Source organism: Coregonus lavaretus (genome assembly GCF_964263955.1).
Source record: "Coregonus lavaretus genome assembly, chromosome: 24".
In the NCBI taxonomy this organism is placed as follows: domain Eukaryota; kingdom Metazoa; phylum Chordata; class Actinopteri; order Salmoniformes; family Salmonidae; genus Coregonus; species Coregonus lavaretus.
In genome coordinates, this window is record NC_140011.1 from 7,098,189 (window position 1) to 7,123,483 (window position 25,295).

Here is a 25,295-nt window from a genome sequence, read left to right on the forward strand (position 1 = left end):
ACAAACGCCTCACACCGTGTGGCTGCTGCCTCTCTAACCTGGTGGTCCCTGCACGCATGACCCATGTAGAGTTCCAGGTCTCCGACAGCCTCTGGAACTGCCGTTCTGCAGCCAACAAGGCAGAGTTCATCTCAGCCTATGCTACCCTCCAGTTCCTCGACTTCTTGGCGCTGACGGAAACATGGATTACCACTGAAAACACTGCTACTCCTACTGCTCTCTCCTCGGCTGACCATGTGTTCTCGCATACCCCGAGAGCATCTGGTCAGCGGGGTGGTGGCACAAGAATCCTCATCTCTCCCAAGTGGACATTCTCTCTTTTTCCCCTGACCCATCTGTCTATCTCCTCATTTGAATTCCATGCTGTCACAGTCACTAGCCCATTCAAGCTTAACATCCTTGTCATTTATCGCCCTCCAGGTTCCCTTGGAGAGTTCATCAATGAGCTTGACGCCTTGATAAGTTCCTTTCCTGAGGATGGCTCACCCCTCACAGTTCTGGGTGACTTCAACCTCCCTACGTCTACCTTTGACTCATTTCTCTCTGCCTCCTTCTTTCCACTCCTCTCCTCTTTTGACCTCACCCTCTCACCGTCCCCCCCTACTCACAAGGCAGGCAATACGCTTGACCTCATCTTTACTAGATGATGTTCTTCTACTAATCTCACTGCAACTCCCCTCCATGTCTCCGACCACTACTTTGTATCCTTTTCTCTCTCGCTCTCCTCCAACACTACTCACTCTGCCCCTACTCAGATGGTAATGCGCCGTCGCAACCTTCGCTCTCTCTCTCCTGCTACTCTCTCCTCTTCCATCCTATCATCTCTTCCCTCTGCTCAATCCTTCTCCCTCCAATCTCCTGATTCTGCCTCCTCAACCCTCCTCTCCTCCCTTTCTGCATCCTTTGACTCTCTATGTCCCCTATCCTCCCGGCCGGCTCGGTCCTCCCCTCCTGCTCCGTCGCTTGACGACTCATTGCGAGCTCACAGAACAGGGCTCCGGGCAGCCGAGCGGAAATGGAGGAAAACTAGACTCCCTGCGGACCTGGCATCTTTTCACTCCCTCCTCTCTACATTTTCTTCATCTGTTTCTGCTGCTAAAGCCACTTTCTACCACTCTAAATTCCAAGCATCTGCTTCTAACCCTAGGAAGCTCTTTGCCACATTCTCCTCCCTGCTGAATCCCCCCCCCCCCCCCCTCCTCCCTCTCTGTGGATGACTTCGTCAACCATTTTGAAAAGAAGGTTGATGACATCCGATCCTCGTTTGTTAAGTCAAATGACACTCTGCTCACACTGCCCTACCCTATGCTTTGACTTCTTTCTCCCCTCTCTCTCCAGATGAAATCTTGCGACTTGTGACGGCCGGCCGCCCAACAACCTGCCCGCTTGACCCTATCCCCTCCTCTCTTCTCCACACCATCTCCGGTGACCTTCTCCCTTACCTCACCTCGCTCATCAACTCATCCTTGACCGCTGGCTATGTCCCTTCCATCTTCAAGAGAGCGAGAGTTGCACCCCTTCTCAAAAAACCAACACTCGATCCCTCCGATGTCAACAACTACAGACCAGTATCCCTTCTTTCTTTTCTCTCCAAAACTCTTGAGCGTGCCATCTTTAGCCAACTCTCTTGCTATCTCTCTCAGAATGACCTTCTTGATCCAAACCAGTCAGGTTTCAAGACTGGTCATTCAACTGAGACTGCTCTTCTCTGTGTCACGGAGGCTCTCCGCACTGCTAAAGCTAACTCTCTCTCCTCTGCTCTTGTCCTTCAAGACCTGTCTGCTGCCTTTGATACTGTGAACCATCAGATCCTCCTCTCCACCCTCTCCGAGTTGAGAATCTCCGGCGCGGCTCACTCTTGGATTGTGTCCTACCTGACCGGTCGCTCCTACCAAGTGGCGTGGCGAGAATCTGTCTCCGCACCACGTGCTCTCACCACTGGTGTCCCCCAGGGCTCAGTTCTTGGCCCTCTCCTATTCTCGCTATACACCAAGTCACTTGGCTCTGTCATATCCTCACATGGCCTCTCCTATCATTGCTACGCAGACGACACACAACTAATCTTCTCCTTTCCCCCTTCTGATAACCAGGTGGCGAATCGCATCTCTGCATGTCTGGCAGACATATCAGTGTGGATGACGGATCACCACCTCAAGCTGAACCTCGGCAAGACGGAGCTGCTCTTCCTCCCGGGGAAGGACTGCCCGTTCCATGATCTCACCATCACGGTTGACAACTCCGTTGTGTCCTCCTCCCAGAGTGTGAAGAGCCTTGGCGTGACCCTGGACAACACCCTGTCGTTCTCCGCTAACATCAAGGCGGTGACGCGATCCTGTAGGTTCATGCTCTACAACATTCGGAGAGTACGACCCTGCCTTACACAGGAAGCGGCACAGGTCCTAATCCAGGCACTTGTCATCTCCCGTCTGGATTACTGCAACTCGCTGTTGGCTGGGCTCCCTGCCTGTGCCATTAAACCCCTACAACTAATCCAGAATGCCGCAGCCCGTCTGGTGTTCAACCTTCCCAAGTTCTCTCACGTCACCCCGCTCCTCCGCACACTCCACTGGCTTCCAGTTGAAGCTCGCATCTGCTACAGGACCATGGTGCTTGCCTACGGAGCTGTGAGGGGAACGGCACCTCCGTACCTTCAGGCTCTGATCAGTCCCTACACCCAAACGAGGGCATTGCGTTCATCCACCTCTGGCCTGCTGGCCCCCCTACCTCTGCGGAAGCACAGTTCAAGCTCAGCCCAGTCAAAACTGTTCGCTGCTCTGGCACCCCAATGGTGGAACAAGCTCCCTCACGACGCCAGGACAGCGGAGTCACTCACCACCTTCCGGAGACACTTGAAACCCCACCTCTTTAAGGAATACCTGGGATAGGATAAAGTAATCCTTCTACCCCCCCCCCCAAAGAAAAAGTAAAATAAAAAATATTGTAAAGTGGTTATCCCACTGGCCATAAGGTGAATGCACCAATTTGTAAGTCGCTCTGGATAAGAGCGTCTGCTAAATGACGTAAATGTAAAAATTTAAATTCCAATGGCAAAATCCAAGCCAACTTGTCATTAAAATATGCCATTTACTTTGATTTTGCATGACATTTCATGATTTATGAATGAATCATGCATACAATGCTGTGAAAACATATTTGCCCCCTTTCTGATTTTCTCTTTTTGACACTAAATGTTATCAGATCTTCAACCCAATATTAGATGAATGAACAAATAACAGAAATGTGATACTTATTTCATTTATTTAATAAACAAAGATTTGCAACACCCAATGCCCCTGTGTGAAAAGTATTTGCCTCCTTACACTCGTTAACTGGTTGTGCCACCATTAGCTGCAATGACTGCAACCAAACGCTTCCTGTAGATGTTGATCAGTCTCACGCTGTGGAAGAATTTTGTCCCACTCTTCCATGCAGAACTGCTTTAACTCAGCGACATTTGTGGCTTTTCGAGCATAAACTGCTTGTTTCAGGTCCTGCCACATCTCAATCAACAGGACTAGGCCATTCCAAAACTTGAAATGTGTTGCTTTTCAGCCATTCTGATGTAGACTTGCTTGTGTGTTTTGGATCATTGTCTTGCTGCATGACCCAGCTGCGCTTCAGCTCACCGACGGATGGCCTGACATTCTCCATTTGTATTTATTATGGATCCCCATTAGCTGCTACACTTCCTGGGGTCCAGCAAAATTAAGGCAGTTGTATACAATTAAAAACATTACATTACATTCCACAACAGATTTCACAACACATTGTGTGCCTTCAGACCACTACTCTACTACCACATATCTACAACACAAAATCCAAAAGGACTGTTTCTCTTTGTTAAGTGTTGCAGTGATTTCACTTGTTGTGGTAGCTGACATGTATAGCGTTCCGTCATCAGCATACATAGACAAACAGGCTTTTCTCAGAGCCAGTGGCAGGTCATTAGTAAAGATTGAAAAAAGTAAGGGGCCTAGACAGCTGACCTGGGAATGCCTGACTCTACCTGGATTATGTTAGAGAGGCTTTCATTAAAGAACACCCTCTTTGTTCTGTTAGACAGGTAACTCTCGATCCACAATATAGCAGGGGATGTAAAGCCATAACATACGTTTTTCCAGCAGCAGATTATGATCGATAATGTCAAAAGCTGCACTGAATTAAAAAAAAACAGCTCCCACAATCTTATCAATTTTTTCAGCCAATCATCAGTCATTTGTGTAAGTGTCGTACATGTTGAATGCCGTTCCCTATAAGCGTGCTGAAAATCTGTTGTTAATTTGTTTACTGTTAAATAGCATTTTATCTGGTCAAACACAATTTCTTCCCAAAAGTTTACTACGGGTTGGTAACAGGCTGATTGGTCAGCTGTTTGAGCCAGTAAAGGGTGCTTTGCTATTCTATGGTAGCGGAATAACTTCTGCTTCCCTCCAGGCCTGAGGGCACACACTTTCCTGTAGGATTAGATTGAAGAAATGGCAAATAGTAGTGACAATATCATCTGCTATCATCCTCAGAAATGTTCCATCCAAGTTGTCAGACCCAGGTGGCTTGTCATTGTTGATCGACAAAAATAATTTGTAGAATAATAGTGAAGACATCAAAACTATGAAATAACACATATGGAATCATGTAGTAACCAAAAAAGTGTTAAATAAATAAACATATATTTTATATTTGAGATTCTTCAAATAGCCACCCTTTGCCTTGATGACAGCTTAGCACACTCTTGGCATTCTCTAAACCAGCTTCACCTGGAATGCTTTTCCAACAGTCTTGAAGGAGTTCCCACATATGCTGAGCACTTGTTGGCTGTTTTTCCTTCACTCTGCGGTCCGACTCATCCCAAACCATCTCAATTTGGTTGAGGTTGGGGGATTGTGGAGGCCAGGTCATCTGATGCAGCACTCCATCACTCTCCGTCTTGGTCAAATAGCCCTTACACAGCCTGGAGGTGTGTTGGGTCATTGTCCTGTTGAAAAACAAATGATAGTCCCACTAAGCACAAACCAGAAAGGATGGCGTATCGCTTCAGAATGCTGTGGTAGCCATGCTGGTTAAGTGTGCCTTGAATTCTAAATAAATCACAGACAGCGTCACCAGCAAAGCACCCCCACACCATAACACCTCCTCCTCCATGCTTTACGGAGGGAACTACACATGCGAAGATCATCCGTTCTCCCACACGTGTCTCACAAAGAAACAGCGGTTGGAACCAAAAATCTCAATTTTGGACTCCAGACCAAAGGACACATTTCCACCGTTCTAATGTCCATTGCTCGTGTTTCTTGGCCAAAGCAAGTCTCGTCTTCTTATTGGTGTCCTTTAGTAGTGTTTTCTTTGCAGCAATTTGACCATGAAGGCCTGATTCACACAGTCTCCTCTGAACAGTTGATGTTGAGATGTGTCTGTTACTTGAACTCTGAAGCATTTATATGGGCTGCAATCTGAGGTGCAGTTAACTCTAAAGAACTTATCCTCTGCAGCAGAGGTAACTCTGGGTCTTTCTTTCCTGTGAGAGCCAGTTTCATCATAGCACTTGATGGATTTTGCGACTGCCTTGAAGAAACTTTCAAAATTCTTGAAATGTTCCGTATTGACTGACCTTCATGTCTTAAAGTAATGATGGACTGTCATTTCTCTTTGCTTATTTGAGCTGTTCTTGCCATAATATGGACTTGGTCTTTTACCAAATAGGGCTATCTTCTGTCTACCCCCCCTACCTTGTCACAACACAACTGATTGGCTCAAACGCATTAAGAAGGAAATAAATTCCACAAATGCACTTTTAAGAAGGCACACCTGTTAATTGAAATGCATTCCAGGTGACTACCTCATGAAGCTTTGTTTAACACTTTTTTGGTTACTACATGTGTTATTTCATAGTTTTGATGTCTTCACTATTATTCTACAATGTAGAAAATAGTAAAAATAAAGAAAAACCCTTGAATGAGTAGGTGTTTTAAAACCTTTGAACGGTAGTGTAAATTAGGTAACTTACATTATGACTTCCAACGCCTCTGGGACAATGTACATTTGGATCAGCATTACAATTCTCTGATAAAAGAGCAGAATTCATGGTTCCTTCAATTATGGCAAGTCATCCAGGTCCTGAGGCAGAAAAGTATCCCCAAACCATCAAACTACCATCACCATGCTTGACCGTTGGTATAAGGTTCTTATTGTGGAATGCAGTGTTTGGTTTTCGCCAGAAATAACGCGGGACCCATGTCATCCTAAAAGTTCCACTTTTGAGTCATCTGTACATAGAACATTATTCCAGAAGTCTTGACAATCATCCAGATGCTTTCTGGCCAACTTGAGTATACTTTTTGGACGACATGGGTCCCGTTATGTAGAACCTCATGCCAACAGTCAAGCATGGTGGTGGTAGTGTGATGGTTTGGGGATGCTTTGCTGCCTCAGGACCTGGACGACTTGCCTTAATAGAAGGAGCCATAAATTCTGCTCTGTATCAGAGAATTCTACAGGAGAATGTCAGACCATCCGTTCATGATCTGAAGCGGAAGCGCCGCTGGGTCATGCAGCAAGGCAATGATCCAAAACACACAAGCAAGTCTACATCGGAATGTCTGAAAAGCAAAACAAATCTAATTTTGGAATGGTCCAGACCTAAACCCGATTGAGATGTTGTGGCAGGACCTGAAACAAGCAGTTTATACTCCAAAACCCACAAGTGTCCCTGAGTTAAAGCAGTTCTGCATGGAAGAGTGGGCCAAAATTCCTCCACAGCGATGTGAGACTGATCAACAACTACAGAAACTGTTTGGTTGCAGACAGTCTTTGCAGGTGGCACAACCAGTTAACGAATGTAAGGGGGCAATTCATTTTTCACACAGGGGCATTGGGTGTTGCATATGTTTGTTTATTTAATTAATTAAATAAGTATCAGATTTGTGTTATTTGTTCACTCAGGTTCCCTTTAACTAATATTGGGTTTTGGTTTTAGATCTGATAACATTGAGTCAAAAATATGCAAAAATAGAGAAAATCAGAAAGGTGGCAAATACTTTTTCACAGCACTGTATATGTGATGTACACAACATTAGTCTATAATGTTGATGCGTGTCTAAGGCTGCATTCAGACAAGCAGACCATTCTGATATTTTTTGCATTAATTGGTCTTTCGACCAATCAGATCAGCTCTGAAAAAGATCTGACGTGCAAAAGATCTGATGTGAAAACATCTGTGATTGGTCAAAAGACCAATTAGTGGTAAAAAGGATCAGAATTGAGCTGCCTATGTAAACGCAGCCTGTGTGTGTGTGTGGCCAGATGTTAACTCACCAACTGCTCTCGCAGGTGCGGCATGCTTTCGGCTCCCTCCAATGTCAACCAGACGTAGGCTACCATACCAAAGACCACTCTGCACTATACAGTCGTGGTCAAAAGTTTTGAGAATGACACAAATACTAATTTTCACAAAGTCTGCTGCCTCCGTTTTGATGATGGCAATTTGCATATACTCCAGAATGTCATGAAGAGTGATCAGGTGAATTGCAATTAATTGCAAAGTCCCTCTTTGCCATGAAATCCCCCCCAAAACATTTGCACTGCATTTCAGCCCTGCCACAAAAGGACCAGCTGACATATCAGTGATTCTCTCGTTAACACAGGTGAGAGTGTTGACGAGGACAAGGCTGGAGATCACTCTGTCATGCTGATTGAGTTAGAATAACAGACTGGAAGCTTTAAAAGGAGGGTGGTGCTTGAAATCATTGTTCTTCCTCTGTTAACCATGGTTACCTGCAAGGAAACACGTGCCATCATTATTGCTTTGCACAAAAAGGGCTTCACAGGCAAGGATATTGCTGCTAGTAAGATTGCACCTAAATCAATCATTTATCGGATCATCAAGAACTTCAAGGAGAGAGGTTCAATTGTTGTGAAGAAGGCGTCAGGGCGCCCAAGAGAGTCCAGCAAGCTCCAGGACCGTCTCCTAAAGTTGATTCAGCTGCGGGATCGGGGTACCACCAGTGCAGAGCTTGCTCAGGAATGGCAGCAGGCAGGTGTGAGTGCATCTGCACGCACAGTGAGGCGAAGACTTTTAGAGGATGGCCTGCTGTCAAGAAGGGCAGCAAAGAAGCCACTTCTCTCCAGGAAAAACATCAGGGACAGACTGATATTCTGCAAAAGGTACAGTGATTGGACTGCTGAGGACTGGGGTAAAGTCATTTTCTCTGATGAATCCCCTTTCCGATTGTTTGGGGCATCCGGAAAACACCTTGTCCGGAGAAGAAAAGGTGAGCGCTACCATCAGTCCTGTGTCATGCCAACAGTAAAGCATCCTGAGACCATTCATGTGTGGGGTTGCTTCTCAGCCAAGGGAGTGGGCTCACTCACAATTTGCCTAAGAACACAGCAATGAATAAAGAATGGTACCAACACATCCTCCGAGATCAACTTCTCCCAACCATCCAAGAACAGTTTGGTGACGACCAATGCCTTTTCCAGCATGATGAAGCACCTTGCCATAAGGAAAAAGTGATAACTAAGTGGCTCGGGGAACAAAACATCGACATTTTTGGGTCCATGGCCAGGAAACTCCCCAGACCTTAATCCCATTGAGAACTTGTGGTCAATCCTCAAGAGGTGGGTGGACAAACAAAAACCCACAAATTCTGACAAACTCCAAGCATTGATTATGCTGCCATAATGGGCTGCCATCAGTCAGGATGTGGCCCAGAAGTTAATTGACAGCATGCCAGGGCGGATTGCAGAGGTCTTGAAAAAGAAGGGTCAACACTGCAAATATTGACTCTATGCATAAACTTAATGTAATTGTCAATAAAAGCCTTTGACACGTATGGAATGCTTATAATTATACTTCAGTATACCATAGTAACATCTGACAAAAATATCTCATAACACTGAAGCAGCGAACTTTGTGAAGACCAATACTTGTCATTCTCAAAACTTTTGACCACGACTGTAGAGCCAAGAGACATGATTAAGGTTAGGATTGATGGAGGGTTAGCATATGTGACATCAGTGGCTGCACACTATCTATAACCCTCAAACTGAACTCTGGACCTCGAAGCTAGTTGCACAGGTTTATTATTACTATTATTTTTTCTTTCCCTCTAATCAGGGACTGATTTAGACCTGGGACACCAGCTGGGTGCAATGATTTATCAGGTAGAACATAAAACCAGCAGTCTCTGGACCTCGTATGGTAAGAGTTGAATATCCTTGATCTATAACATCGATGTTACTTAGTTGAACCAAACAGTCTATACACAGTATTCTGAGTATGTGGATGATGCACAATGGGCCAGGTGTTTAGAGGAATATGTCTAACATATGATCAACTCTGAAACTTTTATACATCTGCCTTCAGATAAATAAGGGTGGAAGACTAGTGAAGGTCTGTTCACACTGTTCAAAGGAGATGCTGCAAAAACATTATGGCAGAAAGGAAGCCATTTCATTGGATGTAGTCTGCATACGTTTGCAACGTGCAAGTGCAACTAAACCAAAGGCTTCCTTTCTGGTGTTTTTGCCACAAGCATTGTGAACAAACCCTAATAAAGGCGGCCACATGCTTCCCAACCAAAACAGTTCGGAACAGTTTGTGCATATATTATGATGACATTTTGTGAAGTTTTTGTTCGTTTTGGTGTTCGGCACAGGGCATTTTTCCTCAAGGCCAGCCAAAGTTCGGGAGCCAAAGTCTACGCCCCTTCGTCCGTGATTGATCAACTGTAGGGGTGACGCAAGTTTCTTCTTCTTGTCGATTCAGCCCAAAACTCAGTGAAGTCAACATGGCGAACGACAACTTCAAGCATCGATTGACCGAGGAGGTACAGACGTACCTTTACCACTATGATTCTAGCCATGCATTATATAAAGACCAGCATGAAAATGCCAATTCATGGAGGGATATTGTGGAGACGCTAGGGTGTGACCCAACCACTGGTTCGAAAAAGTGGGGTAGGGTTCGCGACAAGTTCATCAAGGCAAAGAAAATAAACAAGGGCTACAGTGGAGATGCCAGTGGAAAGGCTACTCCAGAAATGTTCCGGCTGGCTTGTTCGACAAGTGAAGCATGGGAAGGCTGAAAGCAACATGCCGTCTTCACCAAAGGATGAGGTGTTTTCTATTGTGGTCGACGAGAAGGGTAGCCATGTTTTGCCAACATTAGCTAGCGCTATATACTCTCCTGGCTAGTGGCTAGCGCTATATACTTGGCTGGCTAGTGGCTAGCGCTATATACTTGGCTGGCTAGTGCTATATACTTGGCTGGCTAGTGGCTAGCGCTATATACTTGGCTGGCTAGTGGCTAGCGCTATATACTTGGCTGGCTAGTGGCTAGCGCTATATACTTGGCTGGCTAGTGGCTAGCTAGCCTAGCAGCATACTCCTGCAGAAAAAGCAAGCCAACCAACTAAACATCTTTACAACTTTTGTTCATTAATCGTTTTGGATGGTTTGGATATGTGTACTAGCCCCCTACTTTTTTATTTTTCAAGGCACAAACACCAGTGAATGGAGACAGCACCTGGTTTTGTTCTCTGCGCCCCAGCACTGCCTGTTCACCAGCACCAAGCACTACCTCTGCCCGGTCATCGGCCCCCAGCCCATCTCCCGCACTGAGCTGCAGTGCAGAATTAGAAACAATCTCCATGCAGGACCTGGGAAGCTCTATCCTGGGCCCACCTCCAAGATCTACTCCACTGGCTTGCTCCTCACCGATACCACAGAGCAGCAGCAGTAGTAGCAGGGATGTGAGTAGAGGGGAGAAAAGAGCTGCAGACTCAGCCCTTGACACATCACTCGCAAAGACATTTCAAATGATTGACGAGATCTCAAGATCTGGTTAACGTCATGCACCGAGCCACCAGCTTGTACCAGAGGTAAATAAATAAAAATAATTTCAGACTCTCCTCCTTTACTCTGATCCCCTTTCCTCGCTTCTGTTGTCCTTTTTCCTCCTCACCTCACCATGCACGATGCTCTCCAGACACTCCTAATTCCCCCCCACCCCCTAATCCCGAAATGAAGGAGTAAAGCTGCTTTCTAACTAAGAAACAAATCAGGTAGAGGAGGCTGGTGGGAGGAGCTATAGAAGGACAGGCTCATTGTAATGGCTGCAATGGAATCAATGGAACAGTATCAAACATATGTAAACCACACGTTTGACTGTTCCATTCCAGCAATTACAATGAGCCCATCCTCCTATAGCTCCTCCCACCAGCATCTACTGAAATCAGTGTAAAAAAAATACAAAAATTAAATTTTAAAAGACAGATGTATACCAGGTCTGGGTTTATTACTAAGAAACAGCAGATATTGAAAAGAGTTCAATGCAATGTTCTCTGCACCCACAACTCAGCATTCCAGAGAAGAATTGGGAAAGAATCTATACAAACAAAACCTGGAGAGAAAGTAGACCTGGTCCGGCCTTTATCATCATGGTAACAGTATTATACATTTGTACCTGAAAACTGAGATTAAAACTACAAGCTTAAATCATATTCTTTCTATATAAGTATGTATATAATATACAGTTCTCTACCTCATCCCACAGTATTTTTTTCATCCAGATCAGTATAAGTAGCACATGTAATGATTACCTTTTTTACAATATACATTCAGTCTTTGATACAATATAAATGGACTTGATACAACAAAACAATATTGTTAAAACAGCTTAACTTTGAATCAAACGGTGAATCACTTAATTAGCATATGTACGTAATTAGATCAACTAAACAAAAACGAGACCGTCCCTCAGAGGGGTGAAGGACTGAGGCAACCAAGATGGCCGACCCCTAACATGGCCGCTGGGAAACACGGGGTCATGTTCATTAGGCACCAAACAGAAGAACACGACTGAAACAGGATTGGACTACCCGAACTTGTCCAATAAGAAATGCTTGTTTTTGGTTTTCCATTGCAAACATTTCTGCTATGGTCTGCACTGTGCACTCTGATCCACTCCAAAGACTCCTTGCCCCTATCCCTTTGATGTTTGCAGATCTGAATTAATCAGATAGGTGTGCGCAGCATGGCGAAAGGTCCCCTAAACCTGACATAAAGGATAGGCCACCACCTTTCCTTTAGATCAACCAACATTAATACAAGAACTAGGGCCTAGGATCAAAGGGTAGACAGCTAGGGGCCAGGGGAAGGCGTTAGGGGAAGGCCCAAGGGGTTGATTCAGGACCAGGCCATTCTCTTGGTTTCCAGTCTCTACAGTGGGTAAGAGATGTGTTCCTTGCACACATGGGTAGGTACACTGCAACATGGGAAATGGAGTTTCCTGAAGGAGTTTAAGACTGAATACTGACGGACAAGTGCTAAGAGTTACACACATGGTTAGTCGCGCACACACGGCCAGTCAAACAGCAGACACACACTCCCACACCTGGACACAGAAGTGATGTGGAATGTTAATGGAACTCAACCTACTGGGCTATCAAGGATGAGAAAATCAACAAGGTGCTTTAGATGTGACACACATACTATGGTAACTTCATGAATCTTGTTGGTCACATAAAAGGAATGCATGAAAGCAGACAGGGTCAGGGTTGGCACTCTGTGAAAGGTCAGAGAGCAAACACACACACGTAATCTGCCTCTCTCATCACAGCTCAGACCTAAAGCTAAACATCTGACTGTGCAAAGGAATGGACATGAGCATTGAATCAGCTCTTAAAGGGATAGTTCACCGAAAATGTTCAAATACGAACATTTTCAAATCGATATTTATTTAATGTTGGGCGATCTATCCCTTTTCACTAAAGAAAACATACAGGCCTTCCATTAGGCATCAATAAGTACTGCATTGAATGGTAAAAACAACAAAAACAAGCAATATTTGGCTCTACATACAAATATGTATGCAACTGAAATGTAGGAGTGTATAAAACAAAAAATGGACGTATAATTGAACAACTAAAGCAAATCAACGTTGTTTTTTTGCACCCTCTGTCTAATGCTTGGATGGATGGATTTTGACAACCCACGCACACCCACAGGGGGTTGAGTCGCTTTGGCACACAAATAATAATGAAGGAACAGGCAATGTAACGTTTAGGAAAGGAGGCTAAATTACAATAGGGAGGAGAGGCACACACACGTATGCACACACACGCACAATTACCATTGATGATTCAATGCAAAACTTATAATGAATGAGAAGTACGGCTGAGGATAGTGCAGCAGCACCACACACACCCTCACTCCAACCAGGTTCAAATCACTGCATTTCAGAGATAAGTGATTCACTGTTAAAAACATTTGAAGTCTACTCCTAAAACAGCCTCATGTGGCTGGGTCGGTTGGTTGGTTGTCTGAGTAACACACGTAGTTCTGAGGGAGAGAACAGCATTACCCATGAGCCTCCTCTTCCGTGGAACTCTCCTGGGATTTATTGCCACCTGTAGAACCCAGCCAATGAGAGAGAGGGGGAGGGCGTGAGTGGGGAGATGGCATCACACAATGACATCACAATGCCACCTGTTATGACTTCTGCAATGGCACCGATGTCACAAATTACAATGCAGCCCACTATGAAGTCACAATGCATTTAGTCTTTACCTCCTGTGGGTGTACTGTATACACAGCAGATGAAGGAGAAGGGTGGGAAAATAGCGACATACGTACCCAGTAGAGAGGGATGAGATAGGCAGAAAAGGACAGAAAGATGGGACGAGAGAGTACAAGGAAACAAATGGGCTTTCCAAGCACACACACACACCTCTCTTTCCAAACTGCACACACACCCTCTCATTCACCCAGACCTGATTGTATCTCACCATCTGTGTGATACAAATAAAAGGGCACTAAGTATTGAGAGGAAATGGTCTACAAAACCCCTTCCATCTGAGTAGGTTCCACTCAGCAACCTTTATTCTAGTGTCTGAGAAGGATCTGCCAAAGAGACAAACCTTTCTAAAGGCCGTATTCAGACATTAAATCTGCACGCATAACTTTCCCATAAACCATTAATTGATGTCAATGGGAGAAGTCTGAATATTCAAGTGTAGTGTGTGGATATGAATAAAGCCCTAAATGACAGGTGGTTTGTAAAGACAATGACTAGACTGTTTCATTTTCTCTCAATGCCTTGGTACCCTTTCAGTATGTATGCATGTATGTATGTGTGCGCTATTGACGTCATGCCACTGAGAAGACCATAGCTGTGTTCGAATACCCATACTAACATACTGTATACTACATACTTAATGAGTATATACACTACATACTATTAGTTCATTTTAGTATATTGTAAACGAACGGTATCGTTTCAGTTGAGCATAATAGCGCTTCGCCTGTCTACCGGAAGTTGATGCTGTTGCTATGCAACCTCTTGCTAGCATAACAAATGACCTGCTAGACATTTTATGATTTCGGGTGTGTTCGTAAATTCAATCTGGAGTGCCAGAGAGCGCTCTGGGCATTCGTAAATTCAGAGCGTTGTCAGATTGTCCGTTCGTAAATTCAGAGCGTTTTGCTCTCGGAGAGTTCACAGCGCACACAGGACGCTCTGGCCAAGGAGTTGGGTTGATCGGAGCGTTCTGACCTTACAACGGCAGTCAAGCTAACTGGCTAACGTTGGCTAGCTACTTCCAGACACAAACGAGAGAACACCTCACTCTGACCATTTTACTCGCCCATCAGAGCTGGTTAGGTTGTTTTCATGTTAGTCAGGGCGTTGGTGACTAACTGTGCTGCTGGCAACAATTGAATTACGCTTTTTTTGGGCGACGTTTACTGACACCGGCCATATTCAACCGGTGTTGAGCGTTCGTAAATTCACCAGTTATTTTGCGCTCTAGCACACTCAGACGAGAGTGCTCTGAAATCGGAGTTGATAGACAAAATTAACAATGTCCATTGAGAACGCACAACGACTATACCACTTAGCTAAGAATGACGTGAATAATCAACTCAATAAACGTTGGGTAGTTAGATAGATAGCATATAGTTAATATACTGCCTGGCAAATGCGATGTATTCGCCAACTGACATTAGGTAACTAGCTAACATACCGGTACATATTACTGCTGTAATGCTATGCGGTTCGTAAGGATAGCATAGCTAACAAATTGTCAGCCGACATAACGTGTAACGTAACTTATTTGAAAAGTCATTACTTTATTACATTGCTCAACATTTGTCATAATTAGTTAAAGCAATGAATTTGTATCCGCTCTCGTTGGACTTCGCCTGCATATTTTCCGCCATTTTCTTCTAATCTGAACACGTTGTGAAGCCACGCCCATTTCCTGAAGAATTGCATTATGGGCCCTAAAACTACGGAAAGTGTCCACTGCTTGTATACTTCGTATTTTGGCGAATTTAGTACGACATCCGGGAACTTTTGGCATACTAACTATATCCATACTATGACCAATACACATTCTACATATTCAATTTACGTCACAAATAGTAGTTAGTGCGGTTAGTATGAGTATTCGAACACAGCTCATGACTCATTTACCTCATGCACACAGAAAACACTAACAGTAGTTGTCAATGTTGTCAAAAAAGGAAAAGTTTACAGGGAACTCTGGAGTGGCCAGAGGAGAGGACAGGGGAGAAAAGGAAGAGAAAAAAGAGAGAGAAATCTTAGTTCACCCAAAGGGAGTACACAGTAAAGGTTATACATGAGATACGTAACAACAGGAACAACAAGTATTATCATACTTCAATCTTCAGTTATGTCATCGTTCTAGCCCATATTGTTGGCATATGGGGATCTGGGAAGGTGTGTGTGTGTAGTTTGTGTGTGTACAGTATGTGCCTATGTACAGTACTCATTCAAGGGTTTTTCTTTATTTTTACACTTTTCTACATTGTAGAATAATAGTGAAGAAATCAAAACTATGAAAGAACACATATGGAATCATGTAGTAACCAAAAAAAGTGTTAAATCAAAATATATTTTATATTTGAGATTCTTCAAAGTAGCCACCCTTTGCCTTGATGACAGCTTTGCACATTCTTGGCATTCTCTCAACCAACTTCATGATGTAGTCACCTGGAATGCATTTCAATTAACAAGTGTACCTTCTTAAAAGTTAATTTGTGGAATTTCTTTCCTTCTTAATGCGTTTGAGCCAATCAGTTGTGTTGTGACAAGGTAGGGTGGGTATACAGAAGATAGCCCTATTTGGTAAAATATACTATGGCAAGAACAGCTCAAATAAACAAAGGGAAATGACAGTCCATCATTACTTTAAGACATGAAGGTCAGTCAATCCGGAACATTTCAAGAACTTTGAAAGTTTCTTCAAGTGCAGTCGCAAAAACCATCAAGCGCTATGATGAAAGTGGCTCTCATGAGGACTGCCACAGGAATGGAAGACCCAGAGTTACCTCTGCTGCAGAGGTTAAGTTCATTAGAGTTAACTGCACCTCAGATTGCAGCCCAAATAATAATAATAATATGCCATTTAGCAGACGCTTTTATCCAAAGCGACTTACAGTCGTGCGTGCATACATTTTTGTGTATGGGTGGTCCCGGGGATCGAACCCACTACCTTGGCGTTACAAGCGCCGTGCTCTACCAGCTGAGCTACAAATAAATGCTTCACAGAGTTCAAGTAACAGACACATCTCAACAGCAACTGTTCAGAGGAGACTGCGTGAATCAGGCCTTCATGGTCGAATTGCTGCAAAGAAACCACTACTAAAGGACACCAATAAGAAGAAGAGACCTGCTTGGGTCAAGAAACACGAGCAAAGGACATTAGACCGGTGGAAATCTGTACTTTTGTCTGATGAGTCTAAATGTGAGATTTTTTGTTCCAACCGCCGTGTCTTTGTGAGATGCAGAGTAGGTGAATGGATGACGTCCGCATGTGTGGTTCCCACCGTGAAGCATGGAGGAGGTGTGATGGTGCTTTGCTGGTGACACTGTCTGTTATTTATTTAGAATTCAAAGCACACTTAACCAGCATGGCTACCACAGCATTCTGCAGCGATACGCCATCCCATCTGGTTTGCACTTAGTGGGACCATTCTTTGTTTTTCAACAGGACAATGACCCAAAACACACCTCCAGGCTGTGTAAGAGCTATTTGACCAAGGAGAGTGATGGAGTGCTGCATCTGATGACCTGGCCTCCACAATCACCCGACCTCAACCCAATTGAGAAGGTTTGGGATGAGTTGAACTGCAGAGTGCTGGAAAAGCAGCCAACAAGTGCTCAGCATATGTGGGAACTCCTTCAAGACTGTTGGAAAAGCATTCCTCATGAAGCTGGTTGAGAGAATACCAAGAGTGTGCAAAGTTGTCATCAAGGCAAAGGGTGGCTCCTCAAATTGGTTACTACAGTGAGGGAATAAAGTATTTGATCCCCTGCTGAGTTTGCCCACTGACAAAGACATGATCAGTCTATAATTTTAATGGTAGGTTTATTTTGAACAGTGAGAGACAGAATAACAAAACAAAAATCCAGAAAAACGCATGTCAAAAATGTTATAAATTGATTTGCTTTTTAAATGAGGGAAATAAGTATTTGACCCCTCTGCAAAACATGACTTAGTACTTGGTGGCAAAACCCTTGTTGGCAATCACAGAGGTCAGACGTTTCTTGTAGTTGGCCACCAGGTTTGCACACATATCAGGAGGGATTTTGTTCCACTCCTCTTTGCAGATCTTCTCCAAGTCATTAAGGTTTCGAGGCTGACGTTTGGTAACTCGAACCTTCAGCTCCCTCCACAGATCTTCTATGGGATTAAGGTCTGGAGACTGGCTAGGCCACTCCAGGACCTTAATGTGCTTCTTCTTGAGCCACTCCTTTGTTGCCTTGGCCGTGTGTTTTGGGTCATTGTCATGCTGGAATACCAATCCACGACCCATTTTCAATGCCCTGGCTGAAGGAGGTTCTCACCCAAGATTTGACGGTACATGGTCCCGTCCCCTTTGATGCGGTGAAGTTGTCCTGTCCCCTTTGCAGAAAAACACCCCCAAAGCATAATGTTTCCACCTCCATGTTTGACGGTGGGGATGGTGTTCTTGGGGTCATAGGCAGCATTCCTCCTCCTCCTCCAAACACAGCGAGTTGAGTTGATGCCAAAGAGCTCGATTTTGGTCTCATCTGACCACAACACTTTCACCCAGTTCTCCTCTGAATCATTCAGATGTTCATTGGCAAACTTCAGACGGCCCTGTATATGTGCTTTCTTGAGCAGGGGGAACTTGCGGGTGCTGCAGGATTTCAGTCCTTCACGGCGTAGTGTGTTACCAATTGTTTTCTTGGTGACTATGGTCCCAGCTGCCTTGACATCATTGACAAGATCCTCCCGTGTAGTTCTGGGCTGATTCCTCACCGTTCTCATGATCATTTTAACTCCACGAGGTGAGATCTTGCATGGAGCCCCAGGCCGAGGGAGATTGACAGGTCTTTTGTGTTTCTTCCATTTGCGAATAATCACACCAACTGTTGTCACGCTCGTTGGTCTTGGCCATGGTGGAGAGTTTGGAATCTGATTTGATTGATTGCTTCTGTGGACAGGTGTCTTTTATTCAGGTAACAAGCTGAGATTAGGAGCACTCCCTTTAAGAGTGTGCTCCTAATCTCAGCTCATTACCTGTATGAAAGACACCTGGGAGCCAGAAATCTTTCTGATTGAGAGGGGGTCAAATACTTATTTCCCTCCATTAAAATGCTAATCAATTTATAACATTTTTGACATGCATTTTTCTGGATTTTGTTGATGTTTTTCTGTCTCTCACTGTTCAAATAAACCTACCATTACAATTATAGACTGATCATGTCTTTGTCAGTGGGCAAACGTACAAAATCAGCAGGGGATCAAATACTTTTTTCCCCCTCACTGTACATGATTCCATATGTGTTATTTCATAGTTTTGATGTCTTCACTATTATTCTACAATGTAAAAATAAAGAAAAACCCTGGAATGAGTAGGTGTGTCCAAACTTTTGACTGGTACTGTATGTGTATGTGACCTACCTTGAGTGGTGATGTTCCTCTCGTTGAGCAGCTTGGTCTGACTGTTGGGCAGGATCTTGATTTCAGAAGGGTCTTGGCTCTGGCCAACACGTGACGCCATCAGAGCATTCAGGTACTGCATGCGAGTCACCTGGCAGAGGGAGGGCACTGTGAGTCTGACAAACACACACACAGAGGAAGACACACATACGGAGGCACTCATGACACTCACCCTCACACACAGGTTCTAACACAGACACACTCTCACCCGTATGAGCTGCAGGTCAGTGAGGGCACGGACGGTGTAGTCGGGACAGTAGCTGGACGGGCTGGTGGCGTCTCCCAACTCAAACGGATCCCTGGGAGAACGACGCTGGGTCGACACTGGAGACTGGTGCACTGGACACACACAAGTGCATCAAACAAACGCACACACACTAACACTGGCCTCAGCTCATTTTGTGCCACCCAGTACACTTATGCTACGACGGTGTTGCACTGAAGTTCACAGGAATCTCAAGGGACAGAACCCCTGTGTCAGCTCATTTTGTGTTTCCCTGTCAAACTGTGCCACCTCGTTGAAATACAGCATGAAATTATGACACCAACTTTGCATTACGAAATCAAATAACAGATTATATGTAAATGACACTGGTAGCCTGGAACTCAAGATAAAAGCACTAGCTTGCGAATGTTGTGGTGTGATACATCACAGAGTATGAAACGGAAGAAAATGGACTGGACTCACCCCCCCCCCCCCCAAAAACCCCCCCCCCTCATTATTGTTTCCCGTTGTGAAACGTTTATTATTTTCTTATTCCATCGAGAGCCCTAATGAGCTCGACCCAGGTAATGGTAGTGAGGTACAGTACTCGTGTGTCCTGCAGTTCTGTGGCTTACCTGAGGTTGGCGCTGTGAGTGCAGACACACCGTAGTATGTGAATGCTCCGTTCTCAAACTTCAAGCCCTCTTTACCGATCTCTACCTCCACACGGCCCTACATAGATAGTCAGTTAAAGTAAAACATATGCATGTGACAACACACACAAACATCTGTAGTAACACACATATACACAGACCTGTAGTAGCAGCATGAAGGACTATAAGGGGTGGTTGAAGTAATGGTCACATGGACACAGACAGACAAAACACACACACTGACCTGTAGTAGCAGTATGAAGTAGTCTACGGGGTGGTTGCGTGTGTAAAGGTAGTGGTCTGCGCTCAGGCGGTTGGAGGGGTCAAAGTGGACTTCCTGGTTGACACTGGGGTGACGCAGCAGGTGGAATAACACCTTCTCTGACACGCGGGCTGGATTGAAGTGTTCTACCTCTGTAAGGAGACACACACACAGTTACAGCAGAGGACACAAACACACCCACTGGAACAGCACCTCCTCAGGACCTTTCCAGGACACACATTGTCATTGCTTTACACAAGCGTGTTGCCAAATACACAGGTCTGTGTTGCTTTCGTTATCCAATACATTTGTGTTGGGCTGGGACAAAAGCCTGCACACCACGCAACTATGCAGGAGCAGGGTTGTTGACCCCTGGCCTATGGTTTCATCACTGTTCAAAAGTATACTCAATTGTAATTAGAAAAGAAAAGCTATTGTAACTAGCTAGTCTAGTCTATTGTAGTCTACATTCTGTTTTATTTTTAGTCCAAACCTTAGGGGCTTAAATTGACCCATGTCAAGCAGCTGAAGAGGACAGAGAAAGGTCAAACAACAGAGACTCACATCCAAAGACTACGCCCTACAACACATGCAGATGAACTATGCCTGTTGAATATCCATTCCTGCATATTTTCCACTGTGAGTATTTAGCTTGTGTTTCCATTTACTTCTATTTCAGTGATGGAATCATTACTAGTGGTGTTAAACTGTCGCTGTCCTGGTAAACCACTGACAGAGTCGGAGGGTTCGAGTCACAACAGGCTGGATACATGAGAGGAGTGTGGGTGTCTCTGTGTGTTTCATTTACTCATTTTAAGGAGTCTTTCTAACGCAGACACACACATACTCCCACCCTCACCTCTGGACAGGAAGCGGTGTGTGGCCAGCAGTAGCTGAGGTGAGGTGCGGATCTTGGGTTCGCCCTCAGGAAGTTTGAACAGAGAGAACTCTTCGTGGACACTGCGAGGCTCCAGGGAAATCTCCAGAGGGGCCAGAGGACGCTTCACCTTCATGTCGACTACAGAGAGACAGGGTGGAGGGAGAGGGGTTAGGGGACAGGGAGAGGGGTTAGAACAGGAGGACAGAGAGGGCAGGAGAGGAGGGATATCAATTGTAGGAAGACAGAAGAAAATTCTATCAACGATACTAAATACAAATACTGTCCTCTTACCCAGTAACCCATTACACAAACACATACTCTCTCTGTATCTAATTTCACATACACACACTCTTGTACATTCTCTTAATTTTCACACACAAACACGCACAAAATCTCTGTCTCTTACTGTATCCGTCGGACTCATCTAGGATCTCTGATTTGATGATCTCCTCGATGACGTCCTCCAAGGTGACCAATCCCAGCACCTCGTAAAACGGGTCTCCCTCCCCCTCATTGTTCACCTTTTGAACGATGGCCAGGGCTGAGTTTCCTGGAGAAAGGGGTGAAAGGTCAGGAGAGCTGGGCCCATCAAGGGTGAATTCATAAACCGATCACAACTTTGGCTTTTCACAAGGCAGGCCTATGTAGGTGACATTAAAGAAATGACTTGACTTTATTGGCTATCACATTTTACATTACATTTTAGTCATTTAGCAGACGCTCTTATCCAGAGCGACTTACAGTTAGTGAGTACATACATATTTGTATTTATTTTTCATACTGGCCCCCCGCGGGAATCGAACCCACAACCCTGGCGTTGCAAACACCATGCTCTACCAACATCCCTGCCGGCCATTCCCTCCCCTACCCTGGACGACGCTGGGCCAATTGTGCGCCGCCCCATGGGTCTCCCGGTCACGGCCGGCTACGACAGAGCCTGGATTCGAACCAGGATCTCTAGTGGCACAGCTAGCACTGCGCCACTCGGGATCTCACAGTCTCACCTTTCTTGAACTCCTCCAGCATGGCGTCCAGTTTGGTGTCGTTGAAGACAAAGTGCAGAGGGTGGTTGTAGAACTTGGTGATAGTTGTCATGGGAGTACAGTCGTCAGGGTCGACCAGAGCCAGGTCCTTCACGTACAGTATCTCCACGATATTGGATCTGTGTAAATTACATTAGATACCTGTTAGTGCGTGTATGCATGTGTGAATCAGGGGAGAATGACTCCCAACCCCCCCCCCCCCCCCTACCCTCATTCAAAACACAGAAGTTCAAGGCCGACCGCGATCCTGCAGGCGTTGTTAGCAGTAACAGGATCCCCCATTATAGTGAATAGAAAAATGGCGATCTTCGTGGTCAAGCATTATGTAAAAAAAAAAGTTTTATACCAGCGGTACCAATTATTGCTTATGATAGACCAGATGCATGACGCACCGATTATTTTAAAAATCGCACACAGAAGAAGTTATAAGGATAATTTAGTTGCTGCAGTAACCAGGTTGGCCTTCAACTTGAGTTACTGCAACGTCACTTCCTGGAGTAGCTCAAACTGCACATGTTATGTCTCCATGAGACGCCATCTTAACCGACTTCATTTTTCTTCAATGCACTATTGAGTCTTCACATAAGAATGAATGGTGTCACGTGATCGATGGCTTTGTCCGTTCATCTAACCAGTCATTGGTGTGTGTCCCTTCATGTGTGTGTCAGTGTGTGTGTGTGTGGTCCATCTGCCCACCTCTCCTCTTCGTAGATGGGGACACGTGTGTATCCACTCTGCATGATCTCTGACATGGTGGAGAAGTCCAGCACAGCGGTGGAAGACAGCATGAAACAGTCCTTGAGCGGAGTCAGGATGTCCTCCACTGTCTTACTGCGCAGCGCACCACGGCTAAACTCCTCCTTCACAAATTCACTGCAATGGAATCACAATGATGAGAATGGATGGATTACATGTATATCATATATAGCGCCTTCAAAAGAACTTTACAAATGCTCAAAAACCCTAGGCAGAGGAAGGATAACTACAGTGCTAGAGCCCTATGAGAGTATAAGATTTTGTTACAGCCCAGCACTCACCAACATGATCAGGTTAATGCTAGGCTGGAGCAAAAACCTGCACCTGTTGGCCACCCCATCCATAGAGCAGTGTGTGCCACCCATGAACACAACACAAATACACGGTCATCTGTATGTGTGTGTGTGTGTGTGTGTCAGGTACCTGTAGGGGTCGTTGACATTGGTGCGTATCATCTCCATGGCCCTCTCCCTCACGCCGCAGGTGCTGATGTCACGCCTCAGTGCTAGATCCAGCACCAGGCCCAGTGGGCACGACAGTGGGCACGTCAGCACCATACACACCTGGGAGTTAGAGAAAGAAGGAGCCTGTTAAATTATATTGTATTAAGAAAAACTATGATAAAGGGTGCTAGAAGCCACCCGTCCCACTAGATGCTAAAGGAAAATTAGGTTGTGTTCATTAGGGCAGTGGTTCTCAAACCTTTCCTCAGGGATCCCCAGACATTTCACAATTTTGTTGTAGCCCTGAAGTAGCTCACCTGAGTCACCTAGTCAAGGGTCGTGTTCCCCTGCTCAGACGTTGCACGCATCAACCAATGGTTGAGTGCCACGTCATCGACTGTGCCGTCGGGCACTAGATTGCTATAACATATGATGTGGTTAGCTGATAGAATACCTATCCATGTGTTGTAAGATCCTGCATGTCTGAGCAGAGGAACACAACCCTTGCTTTTTAAAAACTTCTCCATACAGACCTGTGCCAGCCAGGTGAGGCCCGGGGCCAGCTGGAAGCCGTAGCCGGAACACACTATGTGTGGTACCAGCTCTGACACCAGGAAGATGAGGAACCCGCTGGTGAAGACTGCGGGCGCTATGGAACCCAGGGCCCGGTAGAGCAGCACACCTATAACCGAATGACCCAGAGCGCACAGGAAAAGCAGGGAACACACCTAGAACCAAGAGTGGAGCGATGTGGAGTTAGATAGTGTGGAGCCAGAGGGATGTCATCCATCTGAATATTCTTGAGGGAAGTGCAGGGGTCTCCGGTCCTGGAGAGCTACTGGGTGGGTGTGTAGGCTTTTGTTCCAATCCAGACACGAACTGATTATCTGAAACAGGTGTGTTCGTGCTGGCATGGAACAAAAGCCTATATACCCAGAAGTATAGCTCTACAGGACTGGTGTAAATTGGAGACCCCCCAAATCCTGGTGTTTATTTGTGTGTGTGTGTGTGTGTGTGTGTGTGTGTGTGTGTGTGTGTGTTAGGGACCCACTAGGAAGTTGCCTCTTCTCCGGATGGGCTCGAGGCGCTTGGCGGCCCGTTTGTCCTCCTCAGAGCCGCAGCTGTGCAGGACATAGAGCTCCAGAGGGTCCAGCCACAGCAGGCTGAGGTTCACGCTCCTCAGCACCCCGCACACCAGGATCAGCAGCACGCTCAGCACCGCCACACCCCACGGAGGGATGTAGTCCGCCGGGAGACCTTTGTCGTTGTTGATCCGCAGCCTGTCCGGTCCCACTGACACCCAACTCCCGCTCTTCACGCACAAGTGGTAGGTCGGGTTGGAATCATCCCCTCCTCCCGTGGAGGATGCAGCGGGAGACATGCTGCTCTTGTCCCGCACCTTTACCTCTATCAGCCCGCTGTACTCCTCGTCTGCCGTGAACTCCCCGGTAATCTGGAAGGCGGAGGTGTCACGGCGGGTCTCCTGCCCGCACGGGTCGGCTGCATCCCCCACCGCACCAGCCTCCCCACGTCTAACCCCAGCGAACGCCACCCACGGCCATGTCCCATTCAGATCCGAGCCGAACAACCGGAGCATGAAACTGGCCCCTTGCGGCGCAGAGATGATCCTCTCCTTCATATACACACGGCCTTCTGGGTCCTCCAGTCGCAACCCCAGAACTCGCGGGGCTTGCTGGCTGGAGGCGCCGTCCCCGATCCTCCCGCAGAGCAACAATATCATCAACAAGAACCGTAGGTCTGCCAAGCTGGCCACCATATTGGAATTGGGCAGCTGGGCTCTGCGCGAATCATGTGACTGCCTGCCCTCGCAGCTCCCCGCTGCGAGCCACACAGCGCTCAGAGAGAAACTGGTTCCCTTTTGACGCCATTTTGTGGAGAAAGTGCATTGGCTTAGTGTCATCCGCTGCTCTCGTTCGGAGCCGCAATGGACGCAGTTTCTTCGTAAACTTAACCCAGTTTCTCAGAAATTAACCAATGAGATTCCATGGCTGTTGACATCCAATGGGTGCAGTGAAAATGAGGATCGTGCCACGCCCATCT

General features: G+C 45.8%; 1 protein-coding gene across 1 annotated transcript; it reads right to left on the minus strand.

The window, feature by feature from the left end:
• Positions 1-11,274: 11,274 nt before the first annotated feature.
• LOC311099280 (metal transporter CNNM3-like) lies at positions 11,275-25,046 on the minus strand. Its single transcript, XM_084139990.1, has 12 exons — positions 24,286-25,046; positions 23,768-23,962; positions 23,215-23,354; positions 22,732-22,908; positions 21,997-22,154; positions 21,399-21,542; positions 20,972-21,130; positions 20,095-20,264; positions 19,833-19,929; positions 19,201-19,331; positions 18,954-19,083; positions 11,275-13,406 (listed from the first exon to the last, which is right to left on the minus strand). The coding sequence occupies exons 1-12, from the start codon at positions 25,009-25,011 to the stop codon at positions 13,357-13,359; spliced, it is 2,277 nt and encodes a 758-aa protein (XP_083996116.1). The 5' UTR covers positions 25,012-25,046; the 3' UTR covers positions 11,275-13,356.
• Positions 25,047-25,295: the final 249 nt, after the last annotated feature.